We start from the raw sequence: 18051 nt of genomic DNA on the forward strand, positions 1-18051 counted from the left end.
AGCATAATTGAACTCTTTGCATCATTGAATCATTATTTTCCTCTATATCCCTCTAAAGCTGCTTTAAAACAATCTATTGTACAAAGCGCTATATAAATAAAGATGGCTTGACTTTAAATTAATGTCAATTTTATATATAATAATATATACAGTATATACACACATATTTAGATTAAATTACATTTTTATAATTATGTACAACATTTTTATGTTGCACAATTTATACACAATTATTATTATAATTATTTAAATATATTTTCATATTTTTCTATTTATTTTAAATGTATTAATTTATGTATGAAATCATTGAACATTGCTTTTCCTTACACTATAATCTGTAATTAATGAAATACAAGGAATTTGAAAAAAAATCATAAATATTAATATTTAAAATATTGAATGGTCATCTATTATTTACAAATCAACCAAATATCACTTCTAGGAAAGGTGTATGAACAAGTGAAAGTTCAAACCCTGCTTTCCATAATCCAAAAAGAGATTTGTTTGGCAAATGCATTGTGGGGAAAAACAAATATTCCAGAGGGAGCTTATGACTCAAAAAGTGTCCGGTAATATCCGACCTCACTGGTTTCGCTAAACAGAACTACGTGATTGAGAGCTGTGTGTTAAACAGTGGCTCTATTACATGATGACACTTTGTCAAATATGTGTTTATTCAGGCCCCATTAACATCCTGGTTAGATACGCACATTCAAAGATCTTTAATAACCACAGTACGCCCTCTGCCTAGTAGCACCTAGCAACAGATTGGACTCGGTATATGGTGTTATAACTCGAATTGGCTAACCAGTTTATGTTTTGTATTGGCTTGCTTATGGTTTTTAGGGTGTGATGATACTGACCACAGTATCATTTCAACTGCATTATGGCAATGCACAATCAACATGATGATTGTGGACATGCATTCAGTACTGAGCAATGACCTTAACAGACCTGTAATAAAACTACTGGAGAGGATGGAATTAGGTTAGCTAGAGGATGCATATATTTCACAGTTATTTGTTGTTTATGTTTTATGGTTTTATGATTAGGATGCCATTAAGATTATGCAACTTTATATAGGCTGCTTTTAGAATTCCTAGAAGATCCCCATTAGGAAATCCATGCTATTTTTTTATCAAGCATTATCAATCAGTGCTGTGTAAAAATGATCTGTGAGGTCATTTCATATTTTCTGTTTTCTTTAGCTCTAATCTCCTTTACGTTTCTACATTTCTGTCGCCCCATATTTATAATTCATCAGCCTGTTGATTTATTTTTTATTTTTCACATGCTTGCAGGATGTCCAGGCATAATTTTTGGGGGTGTTCAATCCCCTCGCTAGGTGTCAAGGTGGGTGGAGGTGTGTTTCGTATTATGTCAGAGCCTGGAGCCTCTGCTGGCAACCGTCCAGCCCGGGTTTCAGGCCACTGTGTTCTTGCCCCTTTGGAGATTCGGACATAGAGCCGCCTTGCCAGGGAGAGATGATGCCCAGATGGCATGGCGATAACGTCTGTGAAGAGTTTGGAGGGCTGATGGCCTAGATTCCAACACAAGTGCACTCAAATCTGTTCAGTCCTGTGGTCCAATTAACACTGGAGATCAAGAACACTAGGGCAACATTTCTCTATAGACAATAATTGTCAAATTATAGGGGTGTGCTTAAATTCGTAACTAAGAATTAGAGTCAAGAATTTGACATTTTTTTGCACCGTTTTTGTTAAAAAAAGGGCATGAATGTTTAATCAAATTATACAGTTTGTTGAGAAGTGTGCTTTTACTATTTTCAAAATGTAATTTTGTTTTATACTTTACTGGACGATTAAATTGATAAAAAAAATGGGCCAGTAAGCCATAGGTACGTAGATGCCACATTCAACCGCTAATTTAAATTCCAGAAGAAATGGGATAACCTTTCACAGGTGAAAATGTGTTGGTTTTTGTTTTTATATGTATTAACTCAATATTACATGTTTTTACTATGGAACTTTTAATGTTTTTACTTTTATTATGGTTTACTGTTTTTCGCATACTATATAGTAGGAAAGTATTCGATTTTGGATGCAGCGTATGTGTATATATATACATATATATATATATATATATATATATATATATATATATATATATATATATATATATATACTGTATATATGCAGTAAGCAACCAATTTACAACCAAACCATGCATCCTAGCCACCACAGCAACATTCTAAAACTGATTCAGAACACCTTTAAAAGAACATAGCAACACCCTAACAACATTCTAGCATCATGCTGGTGGTTCCTTCAAAGAACAATGACATTCTGAAGACCTTGGATCACAGTTCACACCAAGGACGATAACTATTTTAAGTTTTAATAATCGTTCTAATTCTATGAGAATTGGGAACACCAGTAACTATAACTCTAATCACACAGAGCAATGATATTATTGGAAACACTTTCAGAATGATTAAAGCGGCAGAAGACAACTGCAGTGTGCTTATAATGAACTGAATATTACTGTGCGTCAGTGTGGGCACTAACACTGTTTTCTCTATAGTTATATTGACAGTTATCGTTCTTGGTATGAACAGGCAGTGAAAAGATCTAGCTTTCCTTTAGTCATTTATTTTTCTGTAAATAATGGCATGGACATAATTTTATTCATTTTAATGTATTTTTGTACACCACTCTGAACAAAGCCTCCAGAAATGATGATAGGCGAAACAGTCCGTGACATTTAGAACTAAATGCTGCTTGTCTGTGCCTTGAAATTGCCGTATAAAGATTAAATAATGAGGATGCTCTCTGAGGCCCAGTTGCGCTGTGTACCCCACCTTTATCTGTTACCTGAGATAACACGACTTCCTGTGACATCAAAAAGCAGCCTATTCTGATAAAGCCCTATTTCTCTCTTTATCTTTAGGTCTCATTCTGTCTCTCTTTCTATTTAGCTCTTACTCAGTTTGTCGGTAAAGGTATGCAAAGCTTTTCAACCTGTGCGACGTCAGCAGGCAGGTCAAAGGAAGAGAGTATGAAAAGTGTGGGTTAGCGCAATGTGTGGGTGTGATGACGCCATCTCTCTCTTTTCTCTCCCTCCCTTTCCGAAAGCGTGACTCTGAGGCGCTATACTGAGCAGAAGAGGAATGATGGGAAAAGTGGGGTTTTCATGAAGGTCCTTGACCCAGAACAAGCACTAGTCTTTATTTAGGCATGCTGTTATTGTACGCGAGTGAGAGTGTGTGTGTGTGTGTGTGTGTGTGTGTGTGTGTGTGTGTGTGTGGGAGGACAGTGGGTGTAATAGAGAGATTGAGAGAGTGATGAACAGGAAGAGGATTTAGTTTGGTGTTAATCCTGAATGCTTCTATTAATAACCCTTGAGTCATATATGTGAGAGAGCGCCCACACACACACACACACACACTCCAACTTATCAACAAGCACCCACAAATTTAATTAAATTTTCACCCACCAGCTCTTCTGATGAACTGGGGAAAGTCCACTTACATGCTGTATTACACAATTAAACATGGTGTGTTGCGCACATTAAAGGAAAAGTGAAAAATGTTGTCATTATTTACTTTCCCTCATGTCGTTTCAAACCCATCTGACTTACTTTCTTCAGTGGAACATAAAAGATGATTTTTCTAAAGAATATCCTGGCTCCTAAATATAAAGAAAGTGGTTGGGGACTAGGACTATCAGACTCTAACATAACAAAAAAAGAAACAAAACACAATAAATGTAGTCCATATTTATCATCTCTTCTGAAGTCATATGATAGCTTTGTAAGGAACAGACCAAAAAATTGAGGCACTATTTGCTGAAAATACCTTTTGTGTTCCACAGAAGAAAGTAAGTCATACGAGTTGTGAACAACATGAGGGTAAGCTTCTTTTTTTGCGAACTATCCCATTAATAATCATTTTAGGCATGTTTATCATAGTTTAATCTTGATGATAAATGATACTTCATTATGGCTGCACGTCACAACAGAACAGTCACTTATAGCTAAACTGAACTGGCGTCTCAGAGGAGAAGCTGTGTGTGACACTGATGTTGAGTGTTTGGGAGATCTTACACAGTCAAGGACGATGAATGTTAATGTAGGAGTAGAAACCCCCTTGAGAGCCTTGTGTGTGTGTGACATGATTTTGCTGTAGGTGGGTTATAACGTGAATGCCAAGCCACACTAAAACAAAGACAGGCTCTTCCAGATACACATAACTATTTCCATATTTAGTTCAAATGTATTGGAAAATAAAATTGTAGTTCATCTAGTCTTAAAGTCTATTATTAAACAGAATTGCTAATATAATGACTGTTTTCACATTAGTTTCCATCTGTATGCCATTGGTTGAACAGACAGATAGCCCCACCCAAAATGCACTGCACTGGGTGAGACAGCGTTACTGTTGTCGATTTGATTTTGTCGAACTTAATTTTACAAGAAAATACTATTTCGGTCTTTCTACAAAATTTCTTGATTAATTCAATGTCACTTGAACTTTGTTATTATTTGTGAAATTTACTAGCAATTTCTGAGAGAAAAGTGTTTCAAAGTAGATCCTACAACTATTTTTTTCAGTGCACCCGCTTAAAGGTTAAGTTATATTTACTGAAAAATTATTTATTATGTATTATCTATTTAATTTAAGCAATAAGGCACTTGAGAGCTTGGAAGAAAGCCCTTTAAAATATAACACAGCCTCTGATACCTTGCTTAATTATCGTATTATGAGATGAAACTCATTTTGAATGTTTGTGTGGGCTTTTAATTACGTCCCTAGTTATAATTACTGCATTCATATGCAATGCAAGTCCATCAATAGCGTGTATTCGTGTGTGCGCAAAGCGTCATTTCTCTCCTGACATCAAGTGTGACTATATAGTGTTAGCCACACTGAGCCTTCATTCCTCTGAATGACGTCAAAGCAAGGCTCCCCGACACACATTTCTGTTTCTCTCACTCTCCTTCTCTTTTTTTACCCTCCTGCTGTATAGTTGCATTTATCTTCCGTAACCAGGCTAATCTGTTAAACGCAACCAAAATGAGAGCAGAGACAATTCTATGTATGCTTAATTTCCGTTCACAGTCTGTCTGGCAACACATAACCATGCTGTGAGATCTTAGTCTACTACAGAGACGGCACTTTGTGTGATGCTTTGAAGTCTGGGGAAAAAGAAAGCAGCGTGTATATATATATATTTTTTTTTTTTTGCAACTTGGTTGAGAGGACAAAAAAAGACTCTTCTCTAATCCTCATTCCTTAGCATTCCTCAGACTCCTCTGTGCTGCTTAAGAAACGGGCGTCTCCCATTGGCTCACCTTAGCTATGCCCGAGAGGCTCAGCCAATCAGAGCTCCCCACCTCAGCACCCCCTCCCACTCAGGTAGTGACGGCTGCGTGCGTGTGAGAAGGAGAGAAAGAGCAAGAGCATTTCTATGAATGGAAATGCGGAGGAGGATCCCAGAATGTGATGGCAATTGGCATGTCATTTCTCTCTTTCTGTCGTCGTCCCCTCCTCAGGCCATCAGTTCTTCCCACATCTCACTGTCACTTTTCTTTCCCATCTTTTCATATTTCTGTCATGGCGGACACTAAAGCACACTGCTGTCCCTGCGACACGCATGATTTCAAAGACATCCAGTGTCTTTTAGGATCTGATTCACACACCATGTTAGTTAGGTATCATGGATGGTTGGATAGGTGGATGGATAAGTGGATAAATAGATGAACAGATAGATAGGTGTCCAAAAAACAGATAGACAGATAGAGAGAGAGTAATAAACAGATTGATTAACATAGATGAACAGATAAATGGATAGAAATCGATAAGCAAATATAGAAAGGTGGATAGATCAATGAACAGACAGATAGATAGATAGATAGATAGATAGATAGATAGATAGATAGATAGATAGATAGATAGATAGATAGATAGATAGATAGATAGATAGATAGAAGGATAGACAGACAGACAACTAGATAGATAGACAACTAGATAGACAACTAGATAGATAGATAGATAGATAGATAGATAGATAGATAGATAGATAGATAGATAGATAGATAGATAGATAGATAGATAGATAGATAGATTGATCGATCTGCGGATGGATGGACACAGACAGATAGAAAGATACATAGAGAGATAGATCCAAACTAGATAGACAGATAGCTAGATTGACAGATCTGTAGATGGATGGATGGATGGACACAGACAGATAGAAAGATGGATAGATAATACATGAATAGATAGATCCAAAAAAGATGAAGAGTGTAATTAGGATAATTATGTGGGTAAATTAATTCTGATTAAAATCTCTTTCATCACTTCTTCATACTGAGAGAGCCAACTATATCATGTTGTCTGGAAGAATCTGTTAGCTGTTAGTTTTTAGCCTCCTTCTCATCTCTCTGCTGGATCCTTTCATTTGGAGCAGACCGTCATTGAGTCGTCCTTGAGAGCGCTCCACTTTCCGCCCTCCTGTCTGCAGGGCTGGTATTCCAGCCTCTTGTGCTGACTGTGTTTGTGTGTGTGTGTGTGTGTGTGTGTGTGTGTGTGTGTGTGTGTGAAGCAGTTAGAGATTGCTCTGATTTCTAATATCTAACGTGTTCTGACCTGAGGGCAGATGGTGGCTTTTTTCCTCACTACAACATCACTCACCACAGCATCCCGTCGTCATGGCGCAGCCCACGTTGTGCTGTCATGGTTACGCAGTCGCATCAGCTGCCATTGCTGTACAGCCTCATGTTTCTATGCCCACCAGAGCGGAGGCATTTTAATGCATTATTAACGTATTCATAATGCCTAATTTTTGGTTATATTTTCTTAATACTTACTCGTGGTAGCACCTTGACAGAGAACTGATACAAGGCTTTAGTTGTGGGTTGCTCATACTTTATATTCTACAATTAATGGGTGTAACCAAGAATATGTAAGTATTATAATGGTATAGATGACATACAACATGTATAAGATGTATTATATGGCATTATAATTGAACATTTTATAATACATTACATATACAGGATTCATAGACAGTGTTACCAGAAACTTAGGGGGAAAAAATGTATTTAGAATTAAATCCATTGTTTTAATTGTTTTAATTCATTATGGACCATCGTTCATAAATTGAGCGCGTCATAATAAATGTTTTGAGGATTAGGCCATCACATTATTGGATGGCTGTGTTATCCTCTCTCATCAGGCCACAGCTGAAGCTATTAATTCAACAGAATGTTGGCAAACGCTGCTGAAGCCCCTCACTGACTGAGTGGACGGGAATGGCACATTGACACTGTCCAAGACACACATTAAGAAGATTTCTATGGTATATTTATTCACTGAAAGTAATGTGTTCCTCTAGTCAGATAATTGTTCAGTTAGAAACTGCACTTATTTGTCTGTGTTGTTTTTTATTATTATTATTGAATGGTCAGAAAAGCAATAATTAAATAGTCTTCTTTTTTGGGGGATTTGCTTTATAATATACTTTGTACTTTATATATGCTGTACCTTTCAAAAGTGTGGGATCAGTTAGATTTTTTAATACTTTTATTCAGCAAGGAAGCATTACATTGATCAATAGTTATTCTACTGTAATTTTTCAAAATATTTTTGTTTCAAATAAGCGTTCTTTTTGCACTTTCTATTAATCAAAGAATCCTGAAAATAAATGGTTTCCACAAAAAGCATTGATAATAATAATAATAAATGTTCCTTGAGGCCTAAATTAGCATGTTTGAAGGATCATGTAACACTGAAGACTGCAGTAATGGCTGCTGAAAAATTCATATTTCCATTACAGGAATAAAATTACATTGTAAAATATATTAAAATAGAAAACCGTTATTTTAAATTGTAATACTATTGCACAATATTTCTGTAATGTGTGGGTGTAATAAAGCACACAAAGAAGAAGTGGAGAAACAAAAACAGTCTTTAATAAATCCAAAACAGAACACCAGGCCTTGCCTACGCTAATATGTTTTCATTTTAAAACGCATCTTTTTCTCTCCATTTTGGCCTTCCGTCCACATTGAGATGCGTTTTTTGTCCTGCAAAGCTTTTTGAAAACGCTTTCCCAAGGGAATATCTACATTAATTAATCCGGATACTTTAGAAAACTGTGTTTTGAAAACGCCCTCTGTCCACACTAGCGTTTTCAAGCCTTCTCCAAAAGTTTCTCATCCACACTGAAATGGTAGAATACACTAAATTTACCTCACTGCGCATACGCAAAACCTCACAAAAGCTCACTGAGATGATACAGACTGAAAATTATCATGCTATTCTTCTGGCAGGATCATTTTATTTAGCAAAATCTCATCATTCACTGATGCATCCAGGTCAGTTTTCAGACAAAAACACTGTCTCTGTGTGGACGGAAGGCGAAAACGGAGAGAAGAAAATATATGTTTTCAAACTAAAACATATTAGTGTGGGGTTGTGTTAAGTTAATCTCCTGTGACTGACAAAGAACTGAACAAAAAACAACAACTCAGGCCTTACATGGCGAGTGTAATTAAGGATAAACCGGAACAGGTGTGGGAACTAATTAACAACCAGGGGAACTAACTAGAGAACTAAGGCAGGCAAAAGAGGAACAGAAAACAGTTAAACGGAACCAAAATTGAAAACGTTACAATTGCTGTTTTACTGTATTTTTGATCAAATAAATGCCGCCTTGGTGAGCATTTCAAAAAGCATTAAAAAAATCCTTACCAACCCTTAACTTTTGAACGGTAGTGTGTATGTGTGTGTGTATATATATTCACAGTCAAAACCGGTTTCATAAAGGTCTTAAAATGTGCATTTCAACTCTGAATTATTTTATATTCTTGTAATCCACCCCCCAAAAAAATGTCAGCATGTCAATATGTCATATAAAATATAGGATTTCTTGTCCTTATCTTGAAAATCATTGTCAGTCATTTAATGGGGAGATCCCTGCTCTGTTTGGATGAGAATTCCACGATCATCTCTTATGAAATCCTCTTATGGGGATGACGGGGCTTGTCTTTAAGTGTCGGCTCTTGATTTCATAATGTGCAGTTGTATTTATTTTCCGTGATCCAGCAGGGTCCCGGCTCTCAGCACTGCGGAGTGCTAAAGTGGATTTGGGTCAGGCTAGTTTTAGAGTGCCTCTCCTCACTCTCTCAATCCATCAGAGCGACAAGCCCTAAAAGGATATTCACATCAGTAGTTAAAAAGCCAGGCTTTAACACTTACAGTTCAGCTTTTTACCCTTGTTCCCCAGCATAAGCTTTTTTAAAGGAATAGTTGACCCATACTGAAAGAAAGTCTGTTTGCAAAGAGGGTTTTTTTTGGTGCACGGTGATCATAAGAACCTATTCAGATGGATTCTTTGGCCATTTTCTCTGTTTTGACCTGTGCATATTGCTTTTGCCTCCTACTCATCATCTCACGGTTTAACTAGCTCTCGTTCTGGTGCTGAGAAAAGAAAAAATGAAGGGGAAATTAAATCAAATCCTGACAGCGCTCCTTTGCATAATGTTTTCGTGATCTACTCAGCAGATGTTTTAAAAGCGCTCTCTCTTTCTCTCCTCATCTCTCTTTCACAGTAACTGCCCTTTCTCCTTGGCTGCAGCTCTGGCCCGTGGTACAGCAGACAGTATTCTGCAAAGCGATCTCTCTGTGTACCATCGCATCAAGAATGCGGAGGACGGAACAGACAGGCTGCCTCGTGAGTGACCCATAAAAACTGCATCACATAAACGTAAACTGAAAAGACTCGATTAATGAATGGACAACTTGGACTGAGACTAGTCTAGCGTTGATTCATTGTAGTTTTTGACACTCGCCGTGACCCATCTGAAGTCATGCAGCATCAATAAAGCCAGAGAATCTGTATTGAAGTCTTGCTATCGAGTAGAGAAGAGATCACATAATATTTGATCCGAATGTAGGCCATTCTGCACAATTTTGAGCCTCCTATTCAAGTGCAAATTTAGGTCACTTACTAACTTAACGCTGGCCTGAATTGCTTTCTTATCTTTCTATATTCGAATTGAAATGGCAAAGGAATTTGAGATGGAAAAGGCTGCTAATGTGCCACAGTTTTAGCTGTTGTTGAAAGGAGAGCTCTGAAAATCGATTCATATTTGAATGTCAATCACCTCTTTTTGTTATGAAATCATGTCCGTAGTGATTAATTTCCCCCTTCACTTCCCTCTCACCATCAAGACTCTTTCTGTAGCAATAACTGTAAACTGAAAGTATGTCAAAATGCCTGGCATTCAAATGTTGTGCAAGAAGTTGGAGATACACAAGATTTCAGTACCATATTTGTTATCAGCCTATATTTAAGATTTTTTACATTAATACATATCGGTCGATATTGAAATTTAATTTTACATGCCAAGTTGCTTTATTTTTACTTTATTTGGATCACCTTATATTTCTAAAAACACTAACACTAAATAATTTCGTAACAATTTTTTAAATGTAATCTTTAGCAAATATCAAAATGAATATGAATTTTTCTTACTGTACATTATAATGTTGTGATGGCTATATTCACCTCTAGCATTTAAAACAATTGATTTTAGTTTTTAGTGTTATATTTTTCATTTATTTAGACAATATAAGCTTCTGTAGAATTTTACCAGCAACCATAACATGAAAATAATTATCATTATAATATATAGTATACACTCACCTAAAGGATTATTAGGAACACCTGTTCTCATTAATGCAATTATCTAATCAACCAATCACATGGCAGTTGCTTCAATGCATTTAGGGGTGTGGTCCTGGTCAAGACAATCTCCTGAACTCCAAACTGAATGTCAGAATGGGAAAGAAAGGTGATTTAAGCAATTTTGAGCGTGGCATGGTTGTTGGTGCCAGACGGGCCGGTCTGAGTATTTCACAATCTGCTCAGTGACTGGGATTTTCACGCACAACCATTTCTAGGGTTTACAAAGAATGGTGTGAAAAGGGAAAAACATACAGTATGCGGCAGTCCTGTGGGCGAAAATGCCTTGTTGATGCTACAGGTCAGAGAAGAGTGGGCCGACTGATTCAAGCTGATAGAAGTGCAACTTTGACTGAAATAACCACTCGTTACAACCGAGGTATGCAGCAAATCATTTGTGAAGCCACAACACGCACAACCTTGAGGCGGATGGGCTACAACAGCAGAAGACCCCACCGGGTACCACTCATCTCCACTACAAATACGAAAAAGAGGCTACAATTTGCACAAGCTCACCAAAATTGGACAGTTGAAGACTGGAAAAATGTTGCCTGGTCTAATGAGTCTCGATTTCTGTTGAGACATTCAGATGGTAGAGTCAGAATTTGACGTAAACAGAATGAGAACATGGATCCATCATGCCTTGTTACCACTGTGCAGGCTGGTGGTGGTGGTGTAATGGTGTGGGGGATGTTTTCTTGGCACACTTTAGGCCCCTTAGTGCCAATTGGGCATTGTTTAAATGCCTGAGCATTGTTTCTGACCATGTCCATCCCTTTATGACCACCATGCACCCATCCTCTGATGGCTACTTCCAGCAGGATAATGAAATCATTTCAAATTGGTTTCTTGAACATGACAATGAGTTCACTGTACTAAAATGGCCCCCACAGTCACCAGATCTCAACCCAATAGATAGAGCATCTTTGGGATGTGGTGGAACAGGAGCTTTGTGCCCTGGATGTGCATCCCACAAATCTCCATCAACTGCAAGATGCTATCCTATCAATATGGGCCAACATTTCTAAAGAATGCTTTCAGCACCTTGTTGAATCAATGCCACGTAGAATTAAGGCAGTTCTGAAGGCGGAAGGGGGTCAAACACAGTATTAGTATGGTGTTCCTAATAATCCTTTAGGTGAGTGTATATAAATTAATTCATTAAATAGATAAATATTAAAATTCTATACTTTATTGTCTAAATAAAATAAAAATAACTATTTGTAATTTTATGTATTTTATCATTCTCGTGCTGCCATATGTAGTTATTGATTTTTAATGTAATTCGACAAAATATTATGTAATTTTTATTTATGTATTTTAACGTTTTCATGCTGCCACAGTGAATTATGGGAAATTAGGACTGGCTGCACAACCAAACAGATTATAATTCAGTTTTTTACTGCTAGTGACTCTTTAATTATGACCGACAACAATTTGTTTCTGTCATAATTCTTTAATAGACATGCTCCAACTCGGAAAGAAAATGCAGAGTTTTCCCACTGCTAATTACATTGCGGTGGCGTTCATGTGCACTGATCTCATAAATACAATCATTCCGACAAGTCACGAAGGCTGAAATAATTCTCTGTGGTTCACATCCAACTATTGCCGTCATGAGTTAGCACAGACATTCACTTTGCACACTAATCCCAGACACTTTCCTGATTGGACGGTAGATTTATAAGGCCAGATGGACCGCAATCTGCGTTGAGTTTAAGCACTGTTCAAAAATACGTCAGAGCTCGAGAACTCCACTTGAGCAGAGTCTGGGTTTCCTCAGCCGGGACAGTTCATCAAGGGTTTCACGGGAGGTATGGTCTTTTAAACAGGCCTACGTGACGTGACCCATGCCAGCAGCAGAGAGTATGTTCAGTGGAAGTTGTAGCAGTGGAAACGACTGACATCAGTATACTGGGCGGCAGACAGACGTCTGCTCAGGGCGAAGGCAGTACATACTGTTCACCCGCGCAGCCCTGAGATGGCAGATTCAATTTAGACTCTGTGCCCACGGAGACAAGACGTAGAGAGAGAGACAGAGAGAGAGAGAGAGATAGAGAGAGAGAGAGAGAGAGAGAGAGAGAGAGAGAGAGAGAGAGAGAGAGAGAGAGAGCGCATCTAAAAGGATAAGGGAAGAGGAAAGAGCATGTAATGTCTACTTTACAACCATCAAAAAATCTAAAAGGCCTCTTTGTCCACACAATGATAAAATACATCTGTCAAAAGCAGCACTGTGGTGGACTGATGGACAAAAAGGAAGAGGAAATACTGCCATTGAAAAATATGCCACAAATTGAGTCATAAAAAACAGACACTCCATTAGGCAAATCTGGGACTTTGCCATAAGTTTTGCTATGCAAACTCTTCCAGCAAAATTTTATGAGATTGAGAAACAAATAATTTGATTGCCAGTCATACTTTTAAAGGTTTTGCACCTACAAAATAAAAAGCTGGCTTAATTTACTCAACCTCATGTTTTTCCAAACCTGTATGACTTTCTTTTCTTTCTTCAAAACCATAACAAATGTTTTAAAGAATGTCCATGCTGCACTTTTTTCATAAAATGAATTCAAATAGTGACCAGAAGACCCAAAGCGCCATAAAAGTTGTTCACTTGCTATTTTCCAAATCTTTTGAAGTCATACAACAGCTTTATGTAACACTGTTAAATGTAATCTTTAGCTTATCTTAAAATAAATATCCATTTTCATACGGTACATTACAATTTTGTGTTGCCTAAATACACTTGTCGCAGATAAAACAGTTGAATAACAGTTTTAAACAGCATATATATATATGATGCATTGTTATGAGAGACATGCGTCTCGACCTTTTAAGATGTTTGTAATAACATGAGGATTAGTAAATGATGCCAGATTTTTGAGTGAACTATCCCTATAGGCTATAGGCACTTTTCAATACTCAACCTATTTAAAACAACAAAACAAACCTGTTAGTTGTGCATCAAATGCTTCATATTACCGTCTGAAAAGCTTTGAGAACGGGAGAGCGTGTTTCAAACATATTGATATCGAACTTCACAGAACTAAGGAACGTCAGCTTTAGTCCATAGAGACCAGAGCTGGAACAATCCCATCATCATTAACCAGTCACCTCCTCTCTCTCTCTCTCTCTCTCTTTCTCAGTTGGCAGATGGCCTCTTTTGCCCACTGTCCTCAATTCCGCTTCCACTGTGCATTTAATCAGCAGCTCATGCACTCTTCCTTTCCAATACAATATTACAGTCAAATCTGTTTGGCTTGTGAGCAAAAAACAGCACTGTCTGTTTGCGTATGGTGCATGTATGTGTTTTTCTTTCTTTTTTTACAGTGTTGTGACATATGAAACAATGGTTGATTAGTCATCATGAATCAAAGGAGAGTGTTTGTGTTAGCATGTGTAACATGTAACATGTTATTTGCCTTGGCAGAGATCGATTCGGTAAAGCTGGCACGGCTGATCTTTAATAAGCTGTGCGAGACGTGCTGTCATTGGCTAAAAGAGTTCCCGTATCGCCGCCGCCACATGCCCTACTACGAGACCTCCATCCACGCTATTAAAAACATGCGCCGAAAGATGGAAGACAAACATGTTGTCATTCCTGACTTCAACTCACTCTTCAATATACAGGTATGACCTTGATCGTGAGTTTGAATTACCTTTTATTTTTAATAAAATACACTACCGTTCGAAAGTTTGATGTCAGTAAGTATCGAGTTTCAGGATTGCTAATATTAAACTAGCACAGTTGTTTTCAACATTGATAATAATAAATGTTTCTTGAGCAGCAAATCAGCATATTAGAATGATTTGTGAAGGATCATGTGACACTGAAGACTGGAATAATGATGCTGAAAATTCAGCTTTGCCATCACAGGAATAAATGATGATTTTTTTTTAATTATTATTATTATAATTATACTTAACAACCACATTACAGTTTTACTGTTTTTCATAAAAGACTTCTTACAAAAATCATACCGACCACATACTTTTAAACAGTAGTGTATAATGAACATCAAATAATCCAAGATTTCTGTTCTGTCACAGAGACAAATATAATTTCATATATACTTATTTCAGGAATGTCTGTCAGATAGGGACATTTTATCCGTGGTATGCCAAATAAATTCTTACAACACATTTAATGGTTTTAGAGATTGTGTCATGCAAATTTCAGGCAAAGGAAAATTCTTCTCTAAAGTTTATTTTTATGTCCTTTTTGATGGAGAGAAGAGAATTTAATATTAGCAGGAAATGTTGAAAGACAGATTTAAACCTGCAACACCCACATGAGCACCAGGGCTCAATGTGTCTGAGGATCTACGCGAGCTGCTAAGCCACAGCGCGACCCACAGGCATCTAACATGAATGCTAAGGCTGTCAACAGCTCATGATTGTTTTTCATCAAAAACTCATGTTAAAGCCTCCGCCGAGCCTTCCGTGCCTTAACAAATAGCTCTCACAAATGTGAGTCTAGGTTCTGTAGATGCTAAAGCGCCGATACACTTAGCATCACTTTTCAACATAATAGAGCTGTGCGGAATGTAACATCCCAGCAGAAACAACATTATGTAATTTCTTTCCTGATTGCCAGTGTAATTTCCAGTCGAGCGAGAATGTGCTTCGTCACTGGAAAGCAATAAGTGCAGGCAGATTTGCCGTCTCACATCTAGATCTACTTGATTCTTCGGATGAGATGTGCGGGCTATTCTTCCTCCAATAAGAGTAAACACTGTTGCATAGCCGTCCACTGTAGCATGAAATAAACCCTCCCTAAAGAATATCCCATCCTGATGGCAGCACATTTCATCAATACGCTCTTCCCTGTACTCATAGTCTCTGGGGCGGTTCTTCACATCTGCCATTTGTTACATAAATGCTGGGCTTTTACTGGTATTATTGGTGAACACCAGCATCCCTTTGCCTTAGGCAGAAACAGATCAGAGACCAGTCTAGGCCATGAGTGGACATCATTCAAAGCAAGAGATACAACATAGTTGTTGTTATATCAGTGCTGTTCTATGTAAGCGACTCGTCAAAACTAGAATACAAACTAATGTATTCCTAATGCTAATATTTCAGTCCTGAATACATTAAATAACTGAGACTCAGTATCAAAATCTGGGATGATTATGCATTTAATTTTCAATAAACTACACTTAAAAAGTTGCAATTTTATGATTTTACTGGCGTGATTATCTTGATTTGTACTGTATGTTTTGTTCCCTAGTCGGTGAGGAAACTCATTTTCAGGCAGACAGCTGTTGTTTTACAGAACATTGCATGCAAGATGTGGAAATCTGTATTCATTGAATAATCAAAGAAAATCAGTTCAATTCAAAATAGTTGGTCAGTGCATCCACGTGTCATGCTTTGTTGATTAAAATTGGAGCTTTTCAATTGGCCTCGAGCCGCTTGGGTTCATCGTCGACACACTGTCAGTAATGGCAGCTCAAGGAGTCTTTCATTATGAAATCCTTTTTTATACCAATGAGAGCTTATCCTGTTTGACCAGCCCTGCTACGGAACTAAGCCATTTAATGATTCGTAAGCTGCTGATAATGAAAACCGATCGACTAGAGGAAACACCAACATTTGATTTGCATATATTTCTCATGTGTAATATTTAATTTAGCCATGTTCGCTGCAGTTGATTAAGCGACCAGCTTCTGATCTGTTGGATGCCAGAGGCTGGCACGTTTTTGTTTTGTTTTGCATTGAGAGACGTTTATAGAGATTTATTTCAATTAAGAATGGATTATGGGAATCAGAGTGAGAGTGACTGTAACAAAATTTGAATCATGATAAAATCTTAAATAAATTATATATAGTTGAATTATTGTCGCAGGTGTTTTATGAGGTAAAGCTAACAAAAAAATCATGTGTTTAGGATCAGGAAGAGCAGGCGTTTTTCGCCGTGTTTGACGGTCACGGCGGGGTGGACGCTGCCATCTACGCTGCCAATCACCTGCACGTAAACCTGGTCAGACAGGAAATGTTCAGTCAGGATCCGATAGAGGCCCTGTGTCACTCCTTCAGACTTACAGATCAGCGATTCATGCAGAAGGCGTCACGTGAGGTGAGTTCCTTCCCTATAAACACAGTCAAGATGCTCCTATCAGCCCTTTGTGCACTGACAACATCTTTGTGCATCCATATGTCTGGAACAGAACCTGCGCTGTGGCACCACAGGGGTCGTGACCTTTCTGAGGGGTCACACGCTGTACGTGGCCTGGCTAGGCGACTCACAGGTCATGATGGTGAAAAAAGGTCAACCGGTGGAGCTGATGAAACCACACAAACCAGACAGAGAGGTGAGGTGTATTGTCCATTATTTTTTCATTTATATAAATATGTATAAACGTTGCGTACCGCACAAAAACGTATTGAAAAATTGTTTACATATTTTTCACATATTTTCAGTAAGTTTTTTTTTTTATATAAATCCGATTTATGTGTGGAAAATTGCAAAACTGTGTGCAACATTTATACATGAGGCCCAGCTCTTTATGAAGGATGTCCTTCACAGGCCATTCAATCGACAAAAGTCACAACACACTCCCAAGAGTGGGTCTGTTGAGCCGAGTCTTTGGAGCTTTAGCTATATAATGAAATTGTATGTAAGTCACAGTCTGACATTTCAGCCAATTTGAGTTTTAGTAACTGACACTGAACTGAAAATGATACTAGCTGTTATAGTTAATGACTCCTCATGACTGTATTGTTTGTTTGTTTCTGTGTGTGTAGGATGAGAAAAAGAGGATTGAGGCTCTGGGTGGGTGTGTGATCTGGTTCGGCACATGGAGGGTGAACGGCAGCCTGTCCGTGTCAAGAGCCATAGGTATGCGACCTTTGAGATTCCAATACACATTTTAACATGCAGAATTGACAGCCCTGTTTGTGCTCTGTAAAATGCTATGAACAACTGCATAAATCACTTGAATAGCACTTTTCACTATACATACAGTACTGTTCTAAATCAGCTTTACCAGCTTTAAACCAGCAGTATAGTATCTTACAATTCCCAGTAATCAAGCTAAAGCCATCAGCGGAAAGGTAAAAACTCCCTAAGACGGTTTTCAAGGACTTTCCTTTTGGGTTCCTAGAAGATATTCACTTATTTAGACAGGATCTTTTGTAAGTTAAAGTGAACTAAAGGTTAGTGTGTGCGTATTTTTAGAAGAGGATGTTCAGGCCACAGCAGAAAACCCTTTATCACCACACTACAGATTTCAGTATGAAGGAAACAGCATTTTAGAAAGGAAACCCTGGCACAGACTCGATTTAATCAATGTAGCCAGATTGTGCAGCTTCCACTTGGTGTAAATCAGTAGCT

The 18051-nt window shown here is 37.8% G+C and overlaps 1 protein-coding gene across 1 annotated transcript in view; it reads left to right on the forward strand.

Moving 5' to 3' along the window:
- Window positions 1–18051, forward strand: part of ppm1e (protein phosphatase, Mg2+/Mn2+ dependent, 1E) — a 47077-nt gene that overhangs the window by 20703 nt on the left and 8323 nt on the right. Inside the window, exons 2-6 of the mRNA XM_081354669.1 lie at window positions 9577–9698; window positions 14143–14342; window positions 16606–16794; window positions 16886–17029; window positions 17463–17556. Coding sequence (XP_081210795.1) covers window positions 9577–9698; window positions 14143–14342; window positions 16606–16794; window positions 16886–17029; window positions 17463–17556 — 749 coding nt within the window. The remainder of the gene's footprint in view (window positions 1–9576; window positions 9699–14142; window positions 14343–16605; window positions 16795–16885; window positions 17030–17462; window positions 17557–18051) is intronic.

Source organism: Scardinius erythrophthalmus (assembly GCF_964197995.2).
Source record: "Scardinius erythrophthalmus genome assembly, chromosome: 23".
Taxonomy (NCBI): Eukaryota; Metazoa; Chordata; class Actinopteri; order Cypriniformes; family Leuciscidae; genus Scardinius; species Scardinius erythrophthalmus.